Consider the following 20,533-nt stretch of genomic DNA (forward strand, 5'->3'; position numbering starts at 1 on the left):
CAATATTGTATGTAATATATTCATTGAAGAAATATCTCTTCAAAATATAATATATTAAATCAGTGCATCTTGGATAAAATATCCCTATAACAGGTTTAAATATCCTCATTGTGACTATATATATATATATATATATATATACTCTTTTACTTATTTCAGTCATTTGACTGTGGCCATGCTGGAGCACCGCCTTTAGTCGAGCAAATCGACCCCAGGACTTATTCTTTGTAAGCCTAGTACTTATTCTATCGTTATCTTTTGCTGAACCGCTAAGTTACGGGGACGTAAACACACCACCATCAGTTGTTAAGCGATGTTGGGTGGGGGGGGGGACAAACATAGACACACACATACATATATATACATATATACGACAGGCTTCTTTCAGTTTCCATCTACCAAATCCACTCACAAGGCTTTGGTTGGCTCAAGGTTATAGTAGAAGACACTTGCCCAAGGTCCCACGCAGTGGGAATGAACCCGGAACCATGTGGTTGGTAAGCAAGCTACTTACCACACAGCCACTCCTGCACCTATATATATATATATATATATTCAGACTTGGATATTGGAATATAAGGACATGTGATCTGTCAGAGGACCTTCAAAACTCATCAACACATGCAAGATAGCATTGATCAGCTATAAACTGCTACGACTCCAAGTGGACATTGCTGCACTCCAGGAAATGAGGCTCCCAGATATGGGGATCCTTTATAAAAGAGAGTATACCTTTTTCTGGCAAGGGAAAGGCATAAATGAAGCCAGAGAGCATGGTGTTGGCTTTCCCATGAGGAACTCTCTGCTGAAGTTGGTAGAACTTAGCAGTGACAGTTCAGAGTGAATATTCTCACTTCGATTGCACACTTCTGATGAGCCAGTCAACCTTCTATTCTACACAAAACTCCAAGGATAAGTTTTACAATCAACTCTCTAGGAAAATACAAGTGATCCCAAATGGAGAACTTGGCGACTTCAGCGCCAGAGTGGGAGATGATCATGACTCCTGGTCTAGGTGTCTGAGTTGGTGCAGGGATGGCAACGAATGAAAATGGGCAATGGCTGCTCCATGGACTATGTGTCACTAACATCTGCTTCCAGGCCAAAGCTCAACACAGTGTCTCTTGGTCTCACCTTTGCTCAGGGCAGTGACACCAGCTAGATCTGGTCATCACATGGTGCAACCACCTGGGAAATGTCTTCCTGACTTGGTCTTTTTGAAGTGCTGACTGTGACACAGGCCACTCTCTGGTTTTCTGCAATCTCAAACACCAACCAAAAATGATGCACTGCACCAAGTCCCCAGGCAAGTAGCACATCAATGCTACTGCAACCCAGCAGCCAACTAAGACATGCATTCCTCAAGATGCTGGAAGCCCACCTTGCAGACCCACTAGAAGGCAATGTTCAGTACAGATTGAACTCTCTCAGGTACATCATCCATAGCACTGCCCTGAGGGCCTTTGGGAAGAGGAGGAAAGTGACACAAGACTAGTTTGAGGTGAGTGTAAAAGAGCTCAATACCCCCAATGGAGGAGAAACATGCTGCCCTGCTGAAGCACAAACACCAACCCACCAGGGCAATGATGCAAGCATTGAGATCATCAAAGAACAACATACAGAAGTCAGTGAGATGGTGTGCAAATGACTACTGGTTACAGCTATGTGTAGCTATCTGTTGTTTGACATGGGCAACATTCACAGAATGCATGAGGGTATCAAGAAAGCCATCAGTTCAACCCAGAGCAAGATAGCTCCACTCAAATCTGGAATAGGGGAAGTCATCAAGGGCAAAAGAGAACAGCTGGAGAGATGGATGGAACATTATTCTGAATGCTACACCAAGGAAAACAACATTTTGGATAGCATGCTAGATACGGTAGAATGCATACCCGTCATGGACACACTGCCAACTCCTGAAGAACTGAGCAGAGCCATTGATGGCTTGCCCACTGGGAAAGCACCAGATTTGGTGTGGCATCCAACCAGAGATCAGCAGATGTGCAAGGAGAGTTTTACCTAGCCATTTGCCAAAGCTACTGTGTCAGTGCTGAGAGGAGGGAACAGTTATGCAAGACATGAGAGACTGCAACATTGTAACCATATATAAGAAGAAAGGAGCCAAAAGCGACTGCAATAATTACTGAGACATCTCACTGTTAAGCATTGTTGGGAAGGTCTTTGCCCACGTGGTCCTAAACAGACTACAGAAAATTTCTGAGAGGGTATACCCCAAATCTCAGTGTAGTTTCAGATAAGAATGCCCCACCATTAATATGATCTTTCTTCCACAGCTATAGGAGACGTGCCAAAAACAAAGGCAATCATTCTTTATCACCTTCATCGACCTCACAAAGACTTTTGACCTGTTCAAAATCCTTGCCAGGATTGACTGTCCTCCAAGACTCCTCATGACTGTCCAATCATTTCACATGGATATGAAAGGCATCATTCAATTCAATGGCTCTTCTTCGGAGGCATTCAACATATGTAGCAGTGTGAAGCAGGGCTGTGTGCTTTCCTCCACCCTGTTTGGCATCTTTGCAGTCATGCTGTAACACACATTTGGGACATCAATTGATGGTGTTTACCTTCACTCCAGATCAGATGGTAAACTGTTTAGTCTGTTGAGGTTGAAAGCAAAATCCTGGGTGCACCAGGTACTGATCAGAGAAATGCTGTTTGTGGACAATACAGTACTGACAGCACAGTCTGAGGAGCACTGCTTCTTATAGTGGAAAACCTGTCTGGACTGATACATTGTTTCAAATGGAGGATACTTTGAAGGTGGTAAAAGTGTAAACATGTAAAACTAAGTGAACAAAATAATATTGCAAAATCCTGGTTTCTTTTGGGTAAACCCTCATATATATATTTATATATATATATTTCCACACACAAATAAGCACATAAATGCAAAACAAGGTGGAAAAATAGTATTTGAATACCAAAGGTAGAGTAGTATGTTTTTATTAAAGCTGTGAAATTATCGCACAACTATTCCTCAGAGTTTCACATTCCTGTTCATTGCACGGTATTCTGTCTGACATATATATATATATATATATTTATATATATATATATATATATATATATTCAGGGTGGTTGCTAGAAAAGCGGAAATGAAGGCAAAACTAACAAGCATCATCAAAAAACTGTGTGATAGGTGGTTTCTGATTTGTTGTTTCTGTTCTTGGATAGTTTGAACATTTGTGAGTGTTAATATGATAACACACTTTGTTATCAAATAGATCTTGTGAAAATATAAAATGGCATTTCATGAATTTTCTGTTTTTCTAGCAACCACCCTGTATATATATATATATATATACACACACAAATATAGATATACTTATATACATACATATATATATATATAGATAGATAGATCCAATATAGTAGAATTAACAAAACAAACACTCTGTCCAGTAACAGGTAGATATCAATTTAATACACAACCAAATGGGCTAGTAATAGTTTCATGCTTCTACGATACTTTAATTAGGCATATTTATAAAATATCCTATTTATCTCTAAGCAATCTTTTAGGTTTCTTTATGCATTATATATATTTTAAATAAAGCTGCTGGACAGCGAGGAAATAAGAGATAAAATGAGAAGAAAAACGTGAAGAAGGTTGATGCAAAAAATGAAACAAGAAGAAAGAAACAAAAGCAAGAAAACTAAGACACCATAATTGCAGAAACTATACAATTAATGCTGCTGGTATAGAACAAAATAACAGAAAATATGTCAAAGTCTGTGTGACAGCAACTCAATCTGGAGCAGGTGATATCCTTCAGTTTGATAAAAGAAACCTGTCTATGTGTTTACGCCTGCTAAACCTTTCAGATCTGGAATTAAGCAGTGTATTGGAATTCTTAGATCTAAGAATATGAGATTTTTCTGCTATGTATAAGTTGCATTTCTTAGATCCATTAACTGTGATAATGTGTGATAATTGAACAGGCAGGAAAACACTATACTAAACTATTGAGAAATCTACAGTTACTCTACCCAGATTACAAGTTCAGGTTTATACCTGTAATTATTGGGACACTGGGATATGTAACACTCTACCTAAGTACCAATCTTGAGAAATTAAGCTTCTCAAAACCAGAAAGGAGGAAGCTGATTCAGAAACTACAGATCTAAGCCATCACTGGAACTAAAAATTCATAAAACAACTATCGCATGATATTAAGACAAGAGGACACTGATACACACAATGTGGTCCTGAAAGGGTGGAAAATCAGAATATTTCCAATGTAGCACTCAACCCAAACTTGTGGATATTTACACTCTTGAATTGAACTCTCAAGGAAGATAGAAATTCTGATGATGTAGGAAATCTGGATATCACATCAATAAATCTAATGAGTGGGTCTAGCAAAGAGAGAAATATAATCTACATTGTGGCACAAAACTACAAATATTATGCAACTTTTAACACAGAGCTATTGCATGCAATACCATTAAAAACAGAGTGGTACCACAACAACTACAACTGGTCATTGAACATTATTTACATTATTTACATTTGACAGATATTTGTCCTCATCTTGTTTGTTGTTAACTCAACGTTTTGGCTGATATACCCTACAGCCTCCATCAGGTGTCTTGGGGAAATTTTGAACCTGGGTTCTCATTCCTAAGGTATTTTTCATTGTTGCTATTATTATTATTTTGGAAATGTGCTGTGCGTGAGAAGACCCGGCAAGCCAAGTAAGATCGTTGCCAGTGCCCCTGGACTGGTTCTTGTGCGGGTGGCACATGAGATGCACTATTTTGAGCGTGGCCGTTGCCAGTACCGCCTGACTGGCTCCCGTAGGATTTTCGAGCGAGATCATTGCCAGTGCCCCTGGACTGGCTTGTGCGGGTGGCACATAAAAGACACCATTTCGAGTGTGGCCGTTTTCGTGCGGGTGACATGTAAAAGCACCCACTACACTCTCTGAGTGGTTGGCGTTAGGAAGGGCATCCAGCTGTAGAAACTCTGCCAAATTAGACTGGAGCCTGGTGTTGCCATCCGGTTTCACCAGTCCTCAGTCAAATCGTCCAACCCATGCTAGCATGGAAAGCGGACGTTAAACGATGATGATGATGATGATGATTATTATTCAGGTCACTGCTTGAAATCGAACTTGGAATCTTGGGGTTAGTAGCCCGCGCTCTTAACCACTATGCCATATGAAGGCTGGAGGGTATATCAGCTGAAACGTTGTGTTAACAACAAACAAGGTGAGGACAAATATCTGTCAAATGTAAATAATTCCTCATCTCTTAAATATAGAACTGGTCATTGAAGTTGTACTTTGGATTATTTGTATGTGTGTGTGTGACAGACAAACAGACAGACAACTATACAAAGTTGTTTTATTATAACTGAATATAAAACCAAACATTAACATAATAAAAAATATGATAATTTTTAAAATATAATATGCAAATTTAAAATGTTTTGAATTTTTAAAATAATTTGATATATTGATATATTATATAGAAAGACATATCAGTTAATAGAAACATATCAAGACAGGTCTTTGCCAGTCAAATCTGGTAGCTTTATTGCAAGGAGACCTCCAAGTAGCAGAAGCCCAGAAGTTAGAAGCATTGGTATAGCACATTGTGCATTTATAAGAATCCCAAAAACCAGGTTTCCAAGTATTGCACCAATTCTCAATGTAGCTGTTTGTACACCTAAGCCCGTGGATCTGAAAATTTAGAACAAAATCATAAACAGCATTATTTATATTGAACATAAGTGTCAACAGAGAGAAAAAATTCATTTAAAAAGATTAGTTAGCTTCCATTTTCAGAACTCATTTCACTTAAATAGTCATTAATGACCTTAAAAAAGGCATAGCAACAACAAGTTATATTTCTCCCTCCAACAAATCATTGAAGTAACCATCAAGTGATGGGTACAGTTAATTATGCTAAGTCAAACAAAAAGCCTTACAAATTATGATGCATTTATGTGAAATAAATAATGAAGCAATAATAAATGTAATAATTTTTATTAGCAAAAGTCACAAATGTTTAAAGGTGAGGGTAGAGTCACTCAGAATGAGCCTAGAATCTGGATGGTAACAGAATCAATTTGGGATAGATGAAAGGTAAATGTTATTCTATCAGGATTCTAACTCAAAATATAGAGAGACAATCCTAGTGTCAGGCATTTCTTTATATTGGCATGTTTGTTACTGACTTGGTCAATTAGTGAATAAAAATAAAAAGTGCATCAACCTTATCATACTGCTTTTGTGTGAACAATACTCAGCTGGTGATCCTGACAAGAGATTGGACTCTGTACAAAAATCTATGTTCTAGTTCACTCATTTCTTCTCTGCAGCTGAGAAACTAGTTCCAATGTAAACTGCAGGCCTCCATCATCTGGTGCTATTCTACAATTAATATCTGAGAAAAATGTTCACATCTGAATAATTTTAACCCTTTGGTTATCATATTTCTATTGAAATACACCTCCATTTTAATTAATTTTGAAAACAATGAAAACTTTCATAAAATAATTTTGTCATTATTAAGCTGGTGTTTGGAACATAAATGAACATGGAATTTTGATGAATATTTAAAGTTGGCTCATAATAGTTTGCATCATAGAACCAGGAGTAGTCTCAGGCAGGTTGGCATTGAAAGGGTTAAAAAATGTTGTTTTGTGAAGTTATTCATATTTAGGATCCATGATAGCCACTAGTCTGGATACATCCATGTCACTCATAGACTAGAAAAGTGGTATACAAGTAACTGAAGTTTCAAATACCTATAGCCACTATCAATAGAATAAGGGCAGGTTTTAAACTGGGCTTGATTTGGCAACCAACTCACAACAGCAGGTGGCAGGTATTTTGAACATAGGCTCATTTTCGAGATGAATTTTTTAAAACCCACCTTAGAAACTTACAAGCTCATTCTAGCTTGGTTTAAAGATCACTGTGGGGCAAGCTCAACAGAGCAACATTATCAGCATAATCAGGTTTGATGATCATTGTACTCTGGCTGCACAGTCAATCACATAATTGAAGTGGTTTGGACATGCCTGGTACTTAATTTATCAACCCCACCAGAGGGATGAATAGCAAACTGATACATTCTCTCATAGGTAAAAATATTGAATACTAAATTGTTTGGTCCATTGTATGAAGGAGTGCTGAAAAGTTCCTGGCTTTGGGTAAACGAAAAAACAGGAGGATCAGTTAATTATGATTTTATTCAACATATTCCCCTTCCAGATTCACACACTTATTGCAGTGGTCCTTCAGTTCTTCTAAGCACTGTAAAAGAACTTGGAAGGTTGGGCCTCCAGCCAGGCTTTTCACAATACCCTTAAAGCCAGGAACTTTTCAGCACTCCCTCTTATGCACAATCACATAGCTCAGTATATTCTGATCTACCATATTAATTTTATTGTTCTTACTCAATCTTTTTCTCTCTCATTCAAGTTTAACTTTCACTTTATTTCTCTTTTTGTTGATATTACTCTCTATATTTCATAAATACGATATCTGCGAACTTCTCTCTTGTTCTTTTTATGTGCTACTATTAGTTTCATGTGCTGAGAGTCAGACAGTATTTTTTAACATGTCTGGTGCCCTAGCACAATCATCAAGCACTGCCCACATGGCATAATGAACTAAAATTGGAACAATAGGATGAGAGGAAAATCAAGAAAAGGTGAGAAAGAAGTACATATAAAAGGTGGAAGGTTGAAAAAACTGGAAACATAAAAGAAAACAGAAAGCAGCAAATTGTGGGGGGTGTTATATTTTATGGTCTAAGGGAAAATAACTCTAATTCCCCACTTTCTGTTCTTTTTTTGTTTTCTGGTTTTTCAATCTTCCACCTTTTATATCTACTTCTTTCTCACCTTTTCTCTCATCCTATCATCCCATTTTTAGTTCGTTATGCTATGTGAGCAGTGTCTGATGATTGTGCTAGGACACCAAACATGTTAAAAAATATTGTCTGGCTCTCAGCACATGAAACTATTAGTAGTACATAAAAACATATATTGTATTTATTAAATAATATATATAGGGTATATATATGTATAGACATATACATTCACACACATATAATAACAGAATTAAAAAAATAGAAAATATACATGGTATACAATAAAACAAAAGAAAAAGTATATATCAGTAAAAGAACAAAAAAAAAAAAAGAATAATGATGTGGTCTTTCTGATACAAGAAGACCTCTAGGAACACCCAAAGAACCTTGCTATCCAAGATTTCCCTGAACACCAAGGGCAAGTACCTTCTCCACTTCCTGTTCTCCAGTTAAAAGGTTTACAAATAGAGCAGTGCCATCCACTCTTGCTATTTTTGCAACTTTCACTCACCTTTCAATAAATTCACTCAAGGACAGCATCTCCCTCTCTATCTTCACTTTTCTTTTCAAGTGAAACTTGAAAAGGTTGATGAGGGATCTACCAAAGAGGAAAGTCTCTGTCCTCATGCCTTTCAACGTTGTCCACCAGACAACCAATTTTGCAATCATCACCAGAAAAATGAAGACTGCCTTACCTGCCCTATTAAAGGAAGGTGTCAGGGCAATCATCACTATGGACAATCATCACATATGGATTTGTACCATATGTAACAGCTATTCGATGTAGCTCAAAAAGTCAGCAAAGCACAGACATTGAATAAGTGCTTGTAGAACAGTTTCATTGTTCTGCAGGCATTTGTACAGTATATCTCAAACTGGCACTGCCAGGCCTAAAAACTGCTGAATCCATGGTAATCTCCAACCAGAAAGCTCTCTGGATCAGATTAGCAAGTCTGTTTTCATCAACACCCAGAGTCTCCCCAAGAATGTTGTCACACTTTCCCACCACTAATCCTTTATATATTGCTATAGTGGAATGTCCAACCTGATCAAGAAGTAGCCAAATCAAGGCACCAATAGTCAGGCAATAAATGATGATGGAAGCGACACAGGCATTTTTCACTTCTTGATCTTTCAGTGACAGCTTCATCTGTAGCCATTTCTGGGTGAGACTAGCCACTCTCTTCATCATCTTGATACTGTTTTTGTCCACCAGGAGGCTGGGACTGAATCAGGCCCCAAGCAATTCAACTGGTCTATCAATCCAGCAACCAAAATGCCATCCAACAGCATTGACCTGCTTCTCTAGGTATCCAGCTGCAAACCTACTGACTTGTCAGCATTAATTTTAGCCCCTGTCACTGACTCATATTCCTTTAGAATGGAGCTGACCATCTCTACTTTGGAGGTATCCAACACTATGATGGTGACATTGTCTGCATATCCCAACACTGCCCTCCCATGTCCCCATTCAAATGAGATGCCCCTCAACTGTTCCAGCTTCTGCAGTAGTAGCTCGAGAGCCAGCATGTACAGAGGAGGTGACAGCAGGCAGCCCTGATGGACTGAGTGTGTGATGAAAAATGATTTGGATAGGTGACTCTTTACTTTGACCACTGTCATTGCAGCAATCTAACCTCTGAAAATGGGGGAAAATCTGGTTGATTTCAGGACAGTTTCTAGATAATGATGGTCAACTCTAATAGATGCTTTAGACTGATCCAGATGTTCAGAGCCCCCACCCTCCAACAGACAGCTTTCATCGCAGCCCTCTCTGTGAATCATCACATGAGGTGGAGATTGTTGTAGATAGACCTATTTAGGATCGTGCACGTTTGTATTTCCCTGACCACTTTGATGATAAGCACCAACCTTTTCACTAATGCCTTGGCCAAAATCTTAAACTCCTTATTTAATAATAATAATATCAATCAGAGCAATGAATGAGGGTGCCAGTTACAAGTACCCAGATGTACTTGAGGAAGACAGAATTTTTGTCAGGAAATGAAGAAGTTGAGACAGGAATATCTCAGAAGAGTGAAAAGGGTACTAAGCTCAAAAATAAATGGAGGGAAAAGCATCTCTGCAATAAAACATGAACAGTATCTCTAATAGGACTAAGGAAGAATAAGAGACACAGCCTGTAAAATCAGAACAACACATCCTATGGACAATGTTGACAGGTTATACCTACCATGGAAGGAGGGGGGAGAGGACTGATATTACTAGAAGACTGCATAGACATGGGAGAATGTGATATAGAAGTGTATGTGAGAAATAACACAGAAAGACTGATTTGAGCTGCGATAGGAGGGAAGACAGAAGTTGTGGAGACTGCAATGGAATACAAGAAAAGAAGAAAACGAATGAGAAAGAAACATCTGGAGAAAAGAACTACACAATCAGCATCTCAATCAAATGCAGTATTACACAGCAGATGAATTTTGTTTATGGCTAAAGAATGGAGAACTTAAGAAGAAACAGGACTCACAATAGCTACTGAAAACCAATCATTGCAGATGAATGTCATTAAGGCAAAAATAGACAAAACTGTGAAAAGTGCTAAATATGTAATAAACAAGAGGAATCCATTGTGCACATAATAAGTTCTGTAGTCCTTTGGCACGGAGGAGATGCAGATATGATTGTTGACTGTGTAACTAAGGTAATACACTGGGACATATTACGGCAAAGAGGATTTGAAGAAGGCAGACAATGGTACCAATATCAACTAGAGAGTGTAACAGAGAATGATCAGCTTAAGATCTTATGGGACTTTACTGTACAGACTGATCACAAACTTTAAGCAAGATGACCAGATATTATTTAGACAAGGGGAAAAAAGAGTGCATCATCAAAGAGATGAACACAGCTGCAGACATGAAAGCATCAGTCAAAGAACAGGGAAAAATAGGGAAATACTAGAATCTGGCTAGGGAAGTGCAAAGACTGGAGGGTTTCTATAAAAGTAATTCCAGTAGTTATAGGTACCTATATACTGTCATCAACAAACTTGGTAGTTTTGTATTGAGATTGGTGTAACTATAAGAACAGCAAAGTTTATAAGAAAGGTCCTTGATATCTAAGGAAACTGGTTGTGACCAGTTCCAAATGCAACATATTCATGCATACCATGAATAATAATCTATAATAATAACCCTTTCTACTATAGGCACAAGGCTTGAAATTTGGGGGAAGGGGATAGTCGATTACATCAACCCCAGTACTCAACTGGTACCTATTTCATCAACCCCAAGAGGATGAAAGGCAAAGTTGACCATAGCAAAATTTGAACTCAGAACATAGCAGCAGATAAAATACTGCTAAGTATTTCACACAGCATGCTAATGATTCTGCCAGCTCACCGCCTTGATAATAATAATAATAAGAACAACAACAACAACATTCCATGATAGCTATATTCATTGTCTTAGTTCTAGCAACTGTATAATGATGGGCCTGTGCTGCTCACCCACAGGGCACCTGCCAAGTGAAAGTCCATTACCTATAGTTCCATCCTCATTTACACTACTGTTTGTGTAAATTCTGTAATTCATTACTCTCATGCAGAGGAAAGTGTTGATAAGGTGTCACAACCATCAGTATTTTTATCAAGACACCATCTCTAGAGGGGTTTTATCTAAAAAGACTCAAAGAGGCTCTTCTCCCCTTACAAGTTTAAGTGAGCTATCCTGTGCAGGACACTAAATCTAGTACGCAGTGCTTTGCAGCTGGTGAATGAGTTGTTATTTGGATGGCCATTGACTCATCAGAGTTCATCTACCGTTAGATAGGTTTTGTATTTCATTCTGTAGGGACACCAAATAACAAAAGGTACCCTCCTCACAAAGCAAGCTCTGTAGGTTGGCTGGTTTAGTTTCCGACAGTCAGACAGCTGCATAAAAAAAGGGGGGAGTAATTTACTAAAGTTGATTATTATTATGTTAGATGGGTGTTCAGTATTTGCCTTACAAGTTTGGTTATCAACTAGAGAGTGTAACAGAGAACGATCAACTTAAGATCTTATGGGACTTTACTGTACAGACTGATCACAAACTTTAAGCAAGATGACCAGATATTATTTAGACAAGGGGAAAAAAGAGTGTTGATGTCACAGGCAGATGGATTGGGGGAAGGAAAGTTTCAGGTAAGCTAGTCTAAGTCTGTTTGATTGGCTAGATACACAGGGTGTTGAATTGGTCTGCTGGCAATAGGAGTGGGTGGGAGGGGCTTGGCAAAGAAGTGAAATAGTCAGGGTGTTTTAAAGAGCTGATTTCCAAGACTGTTTATGAATAAAATGTACATTTTAGAAATGTAAGATTTAAACAGAGGAGGAAGATTTTTATGTCAACAAATAATCCTTACAAGTATTGAAGAATGTGATAGAGGGATATGTATATATATATATATATGCACTCTTTTGCTTGTATCAGTCATTTGACTGTGGCCATGCTGGAGCACCACCTTTAGTTGAGCAAATCGCCTCCAGGACTTATTCTTTGGAAGCCTAGTACTTATTCTATCAGTCTCTTTTGCTGAACCGCTAAGTTATGGGGACATAAACACACCAGCATCAGTTGTCAAGCGATGTTGGGGGGACAAACAGTCACACAAACACATACATATATACGATGGGCTTCTTTCAGTTTCTGTCTACCAAATACACTCACAAGGCTTTGGTTGGCCTGAGGCTATAGTAGAAGACACTTGCCCAAGGTGCCACACAGTGGGAATGAACCTGGAACGATGTGGTTGGTAAGCAAGCTACTTACCACACAGCCACTCCTGCGCCTATCTATCTATATATATATATATATCAATTTAAATAAGAGCTAAAAGATGATCCATTGTAAAAACTTTATATGACCTATGATCATTTCAATGCAATATCCAGACCAACTCATGCATATTATAAAATATGGAATATTGTATCTCTTCAGGGTCAGATTAATTCATAGCAGACAGTAAAAACAGACAACATTCATAGTTGTCCTAGAATTACATGTATATATAAACAAGTTGAAAAGACATGATATGTATTGAAACTGTATAGCATATTGGTCTTGAAACCGTTAGAAAGCAGAGTAAATGAGAAGAGATGTTAAGTTATGATGTTATCCTATGAAGTTAAATAGCGAACAAGTACAGGACGCTGTACATTTCAAAAAACCGTTGGACTTATGAAAGTAAATAAAAAAACCAAGAATGGAAAAAACCGCTAGATATTAAAAATATATTTTTTTAAACAAGTTAATGGTCAAATAGAAGTAAATCTAATAAATAATGCTTATGTATAATATAATATAATCTCCTCAACTATACATAATCTAAACAAGACATTATTTGATGACTGGCACCTGTGCCAGTGGAGTGCTAACAGCACCATCCGAGAGGGATCACTGCCAGAGCAGCGGTCTTGCTCCCGTGCCAGTGGCATGTAAAAAGCAGCATTTGAGCGCAATCGTTTCCAGCTTAGCCTTACTGGCACTTGTGCCGGTGGCATGTGAACAAAACATTGGACTGACTCCTGTGCAGGTGGCACATAAAAAACACCATTTGAGTGTGGCCGTTGCCAGTACCACAGGACTGGCCCTTGTGCTGGTAGCACGTAAAAACACCCACTACACTCTTGGAGTGGTTGGCGTTAGGAAGGGCATCCAGCTGTAGAAACTCTGCCAAATCAGATTGGGGCCTGAAGTAGCCAGCCGCTTCGCCAGTTCCCAGTGAAATCGTCCAACTCATGCTAGCATGGAAAGCGGACGTTAAATGATGATGATGATGATATATGTATGTATGTGTGTCTGTGTTTGTCCCCCAAAATCGCTTAACAATCGATGCTGGTGTATTTATATCTCTGTAACTAAGCAGTTCGGCAAAAGAGACCGATAGAATAAGTACTAGGCTTACAAAGAATAAGTCCTGGGGTCAATTTCTTCAACTAAAAGTGGTGCTCCAGTATGGCCACAGTCAAATGACTGAAACAAGTAAAAGAGTATATATATATATATATATATATATATATATATATATATATATATTATAATTATATACATAATTATAACAAAGGCTTGGTTTGTGCCTCACCACGCACTGAAAAAATAGACGTCAAAAGACACTATTACCACCATAAATTCTCCAAGTATAACACACCATTTAATAGGCTAGGAAAAGAAAGAAAATGAATTAAAACTTTCGGTCCACCGAAAGTTTCAATTATAAAATATTTGTAAAATTTACCTATGAGGTTTTTATTTCCATGCTGACCATCTGGTAGAAATCATTAATGATTTAAGCGCCCTGAGAGAAAAGTTGGATTTAAGAAGCATCAGATGTGGTTGCAAGAGAGACGACTGCATGGGTATGGTCATGTGTTTCAAATGAATGAGGAGACCTGTGTGATCATTGCCAGGGCCACGGATTGACTCCCGTGCCGGTGGCACATAAAAAGCACCATTTGAGCGTGATCATTTCCAGCATTGCCTAACCAGCACATGTGCCGGTGGTACGTGTAAAACATTCGAGTGTGGTTGTTGCCAGTGCCGCCAGACTGATTTCCGTGCAGGTAGCACATAAAAAACACCTTTTGAGTGTGGTCATTACCACAACCGCCTGATTGGACCTTGTGCCGGTGGCAAGTAAAAGCACCCACTACACTCATGGAGTGGTTGGCATTAAGAAGGGCATCCAGCTGTAGAAACTTTGCTGGATCAGATTGAGCCTGGTGCAGCCTTCTGGATCACCAGTCCTCAGTCAAACCGTCCAATCCATGTCAGCAAGGAAAGCGGACGTTAAACGACGATAATGACAAAAATATATATATATGAGAGAGAGAGAGAGAGTGTGTGTGTGTGAGAATTGAAAAGGTATGGATAAATTGCCATGTTAAAAAAAAATCAAAATCATTTGAAATATTTAAAGCTTTTTAAACTGTCACTGTTTCCTCCAGCCTCTACCCTAGTTGCAGTATTCTGCTGTTGTAATTAAATGAGAGCAGAACTGCGTATTTCATCATTTTTCTTTCTGTAATACCAGTTATCTTTCTCTCAACTCAGAACCAATGCACTTAATGTCCTCCCCTCAAATTTTAAATCAATCACCCTGCTGTGCTATCAAATTATCTCTCCTTTTCCACAACCATATATTTCTGACTTTCCCTATACACTACATCTGCTTCTACCTATATTCATGCAACATACCCACCTTCATGTCATCTTACTTTCTCTAAAATTCCCCCTATTATTATTACTATCCTGTGCGCTTCATCCCTTTCATCCTGTAAATCTTCCCCGACTCTCCCTTACCTCCTCTTCCAGCTCATATATCATTAATCACTCTTCCACTCTTGTCCACCACTCACTATATTCTGCCTTCCCTCCAACACGTTCATTACTGACCACCCTTCAACCCTTTTCCTTCATTATATTTACCTCCTCACCCATTACCCCTTCTCTTACCATCCTTTACTCTCTTCTTGCAACCTCTACCCACTCACACTTCTTATTCCGTACCCACTCACTTCTATTCACCTTCTTGTAGTTTGAGAATCCATTCCGACACCCTGTCACAATTATTTTCTCTCTTTTTCTGGATCCACCCCAGTTTCTCCTATCCACTTTTCTATAATGTAAGTAGCCATGTATTTCTCCTACAGCAAGAAACCTTTCCTGTTCTGGCCCCTTCTTTCATATTTTAATTTCTCATCTGGCATAAAGCCTCCTCCCTCTCCACTGTAGCTCCATTCAATCAAAGGGATGTTAGACTGGCAAACTACAAGGTGACATCAGCAATGCTGGCCCCATTGTAAAGTGATTAATGTCAGGAAGGGCAAAAAACCATAGAGTCAATGCAAAAGCAAACATTGGATCACAATGTGGTCCTTGGATGCACTGGATCCTATCAAGCCATCCAATCCATGCTAGCATGGCCAATGAACATTAGATGATGATGATGATGATGATGATGATGAGGAGGAGGAGGAGGAGGAGGAGGATGTGGTGGCAATGGTGGCGCTGCTGATGAGGATTATGATACTCACCTCAGTTGTGTTGGAAATATTTCACTTGATATAGTGTCAAGAGAGTTCCACCCAATAACAGAAATACCACCAAATAGGCATGATAATGCCAAACTTTGTACTTTTGTTTTGACAAGCCAGATGAAGAAGACACTCAATCCAGAGATCACCATGCTAACAACTGCAGAGAGAAATGAAAGTGTTTTTGAAATAACACAGTGTGAGGGATGAAACATGAAAATATAAACATAAGATGATGTGGTGTCATTCATAGATGTACCCATTAGACTTTTGCTTACTGTATCCCACTTTCAAATTACAATACATTCAACCAAGGCCTCTTGTTTTCTGTTTCTTTAGCCTCACAGCAAATACTATAATGTAATTATTCAATTCTACACAATGACCACAGTCTGGTAAGACTACTTTTCCTCTACTTCCCTTACAGTCCCAAAGTACAACTTGTTGCTTCACATTTTGTATTAATGATACTAATTTACATATTCCCCTCAAATTTTCTGCTCCAAGAAAACACTCATAAATTATGTATAATGTTCTTACTTTACAACACAGTAAAAGAAAGTTATAAATATTTCCAACAAGTAGATTCAGTCAGATTTCTGTACCATAACTTTGTTGCCAAAAAATAATTAATTATGAAATTACAACAGCAAGAGTAATAATGTCTGACCTCATGATGTCACACAATACATGATTCATTAAAGCCATAGATATAAACATACTTCAAACTTTAAATTCAACAAACAACAAAATAAGAGCAAATGTACTATAATACACATATGTGTATTATGCACATGCAAGTTACATATATGTGATTAAGTTTAATTTATTGCACTGAAAAGATGTCTGTTGCCTGCACTTATTAGCTTTAAACACAAGATCCACCCCTAACTGCATTGTCCTTATTTTCTAAGAATTTGGATTGACAGATTTTACTAATTGACAGATTTGAGTTATTGTTAAATTTTAAAACCCCTCAGAGAGCATTTTGTCCTTTGACTGCAAGAATAATCTCAGTTAATCAATGATTTTCAACTTACTATATTACATGTATAAGACTATACCACATATATATTTAGCATGCAAAATGCTCACCCAAGATAGCTTCCTTCATCTCTATTGTTGATAATATTCAATCTTACCTAAGAGGATTTTACGACCAATTCTATCTACAAGCATCATACTGAGTATGTTGCCAGGTAAATTGGAAACAGCAGTCAAGAAACCATCAAAGTAAATGTCACTGTTAGGTTCCTGACAGGTCAGATTAACTGTAGCATTTGTAGGTTTTCCAGGGCTGCATATTGAACCTCCATATTTCTCTATTTTGTTGAACATACTCGGGAACCACATTGACAGACCATAATAGCTGTGGAAGGATTAATCACACATTAAAAAAAAAAGAGAAAAGAACATTTTCACTTATGCATATAATTTTTTTATGGTAGTATTAGGAAGAGAAGTATTCATTTTTTGACAACTTTTGGAGAAAATACTTCAGAAAAAAGTTGCATTGTTTTTGCAGACTTCTCAAGACTAGCAAGGTCAATTTGTTAAAAAAAGTGGGTAAAAAGGCAGTTGAAGAATATTGCAGTTCTGAGCATAAAAATTTAGATGAAGTGTTAATTAAAGAAGTTTAGTTTCCTACTAGACAAAAGAAAAAGTAGAGGAACTGGATGAAGTGGTATTTCACTAGATCAGAAGAAGAACCATTATTGTAACAGAAAGAAAAGATAACTGGTCAAATTGCAAGTGGTAATTTGCCAATCAAGTAGATGATCTTTTGTTAGACGCTCTGTTATATATCTAAGTTTTACTTCAATGTGTACACAAGTTTTGTATAGGGTTGGCAGCTTCTTAGATTTGAAGTAGTTTCTCACTCTGATACGAAGGCTTAGCTTTTGAGATGTAGTCTTGATTATATCATGTTTTGGTTAGACTTCATAGACATTGAGAGGCCAAGCATTTGCAAAGTTTGTGAAGGTTTAATTATGCATGTTTTATAATATTCCTTGATGTGTGTTATACACAGCATTTTTGTGCTGACAATGGAACAGGGTTGTTGTTATGTTTGGTATGAAATGTGATAACATCAATGGGTGAGAGATATGGAATAAACGATCTAGTTCTGTGATGCAAACGATCTTATGGTTTGCAATACCAACTTCAGGAAACCTGCCTGTCACCTAGTCACCTACCGTTCCGGCAGACACACTAGCCAAATCGACTACATCCTCACCAGAAATAGGGAAAGAGGATGGCTTATAAATGCCAAAACCTTCCCAGGCAAAAATGTATCCTTCAACACAGATTAGTAGTTAGCGACATCGAGATCAAGGCTAAATGGTTGCCCAGAAGTAGACCAGCCTGGAGAAGGGTTTGGAAGCTTAAAGATCCTGCAAATGGACAGAGATTTAGAAATGTCTTACTCGAAGCATTTGACGAAATAGAAGGGGAAGACAATCGGAGGTTTCTACGGAACAACCTGCTGAGAGCCACCGACCAGATCTGTGGATGGTGCAAAGTCCCCTCTCGACCCAAAGTAACATGGTGGTGGAACAATGTGGTTGACAGGGCTATAAGACAAAAGAAGCAGGCTTGGAAGGACTGGAAGAATGGATGGAGCAGGGAATTGTATCAGACTGCCAGAAGGGAAGCTAGGAGACAGGTTTGCTTAGCCAGAGGGGAAACAGATAAGAAAAAGTTTGCCAATGTTCTGCACTGTGAGAACCAAAGACTTGAAGTATTTTATGTTGCAAGACAGTGTGTGAGAGAGAATCGTGATGTCGAAGGAGAGAAATGTCTCCACTTGGATGATGGCTCACTTGCACTAAACGAGGCTGCAAAGAGAGAGGTTTGGAGACGCCACTATGTAAGGCTGCTTAATAAAGAGAATGAATGGGAGGAAGAGAGACTGCTGCGTGTCGACCCAACAGAGGGACCAGCTATCCTAATTGACAGTACCTTGATAGATAAAGCGATCAAGAGTATGAAGACAGGGAAAGCCCCCGGCCCATCAGGAATCACTGCAGTGATGCTCAAAATATCTGGCAGTGTCGGCCTAGTCACCTGTATAGTTAATCAGGTGATACACGAAGGAATCATACTCAATGACTGGTGTAGCAAAACCATAGTCAACTGCTATAAAGGTAAAGGTGACACTTTAGACACAAACAATTACAGAGGTATCAAGTTGTTGGACCAGGTAATGGAGGTCACTGAGAGGGTCATAGCCCAACAAATTAGAGAGAGAGTCAGTTTAGATTAGATGCAGTTTGGGTTCATTCCAGGGAAAAGCATCACTGATGCTATATTTCTGGTAAGACAGCTGCAGGAGAAATACCTAACCAAAGATAAACCTCTGTACCTGGCTTTCGTTGACATGGAGAAAGCCTTTGACAGGGTACCCCAATCCCTTATCTGGTGGTCAATGAGGAAACTAGGGATAGATGAGTGGTTAGTGAGAGCTGTGCAAGCCATGTACAGGGACGCTGTCAGTAAGGTGAAGGTTGGCAACGAGTACAGTGAAGAATTCCGGGTAGAGGTAGGGGTCCACCAAGGTTTAGTCCTCCAGGCAATAACAGAGGAATTCAAGACAGGATGCCCCTGGGAGTTCCTCTATGCAGATGACCTTGCCCTAATTGCTGAGTCACTATTAAAACTAGAGAAGTTTCAGGTGTGGAAGCAAGGACTAGAATCAAAGGGCCTTAGAGTCAACCTAGCTAAAAACCAAAGTCCTAATAAGTAGGAAGGTAGACAAAACACAAACCCCTTCAGGTAGATGGCCCTACTCGATCTGTAGAAAAGGCGTAGGTAGAAACTCCATAAGATGTACCCAGTGTAAGCTATGAACACATAAGAGGTGCAGCAATATCAAAGGAAGGCTAACTAGCAAGATAGTTTTAGTATGTGACAGATGCTCAGGAGCAATAAACACTGACAATGTGCAGAAAACAACCTTTTCCACACTCCATGGAGAAAAATTAGAAGTGGTTGATAGCTTCCGCTACCTAGGTGACCAATTTTGTCGTGGGGAAGGGTGCACTGAAAGTGTAGTTGCTAGAATAAGAATAGCCTGGGCAAAATTTAGAGAGCTCTTACCTCTGTTGGTGACAAAGGGACTCTCACTCAGAGTAAAAGGCAGACTGTATGACGCATGTGTACGAACAGCCATGCTACATGGCATTGAAACATGGGCCGTGACTGCTGAGGACATGCGTAGGCTCGCAAGGAATGAAGCCAGTATGCTCCGATGAATGTGTAATGTCAGTGTGCATACTTGACAGAGTGTAAGTACCTTGAGAGAAAAGTTAGACCTAAGAAAGAGAGATGATTGCGCTGGTATGGACATGTGGCAAGAATGGATGAGGATAGCTGTGTGAAAAAGTGCCACACCCTAGCAGTTGAGGGAATCTGTGGAAGAGGTAGACCCAGGAAGACTTGGGATGAGGTGACGAAGCACGACCTTTGAACTTTAGGCCTCACCAAGGCAATGACTAGTGACCGGGAGCTTTGGAAATATGCAGTATGTGAGAAGACCCGGCAAGGCAAGTGAGAGCATAATCTGTGACCTCTGCCAGAAGTGTAGCCAGCTCACTTATTCGTATCTTTACTTCATTGGACACTAAAAACTCTGCTTTC

At 38.9% G+C, this 20,533-nt stretch overlaps 1 protein-coding gene across 3 annotated transcripts in view; it reads right to left on the minus strand.

The window, feature by feature from the left end:
• Positions 1-5,362: 5,362 nt before the first annotated feature.
• The window catches only part of LOC106875730 (synaptic vesicle glycoprotein 2C), a 200,522-nt gene continuing 185,351 nt past the window's right edge, over positions 5,363-20,533 (minus strand). For 2 of the 3 annotated variants that reach the window (XM_089365959.1, XM_052974466.2), the window contains 3 exons: positions 17,035-17,261; positions 15,893-16,052; positions 5,363-5,714 (listed from right to left, as the gene is read on the minus strand). In XM_089365959.1, coding sequence (XP_089222085.1) covers positions 5,531-5,714; positions 15,893-16,052; positions 17,035-17,261 — 571 coding nt within the window. In that variant the 3' untranslated portion in view covers positions 5,363-5,530. The remainder of the gene's footprint in view (positions 5,715-15,892; positions 16,053-17,034; positions 17,262-20,533) is intronic. The other variant, XM_089365960.1, reaches the window with a different exon arrangement.

Source organism: Octopus bimaculoides, chromosome 18 (assembly GCF_046866305.1).
Source record: "Octopus bimaculoides isolate indiv1 chromosome 18, ASM4686630v1, whole genome shotgun sequence".
NCBI lineage: Eukaryota > Metazoa > Mollusca > Cephalopoda > Octopoda > Octopodidae > Octopus > Octopus bimaculoides.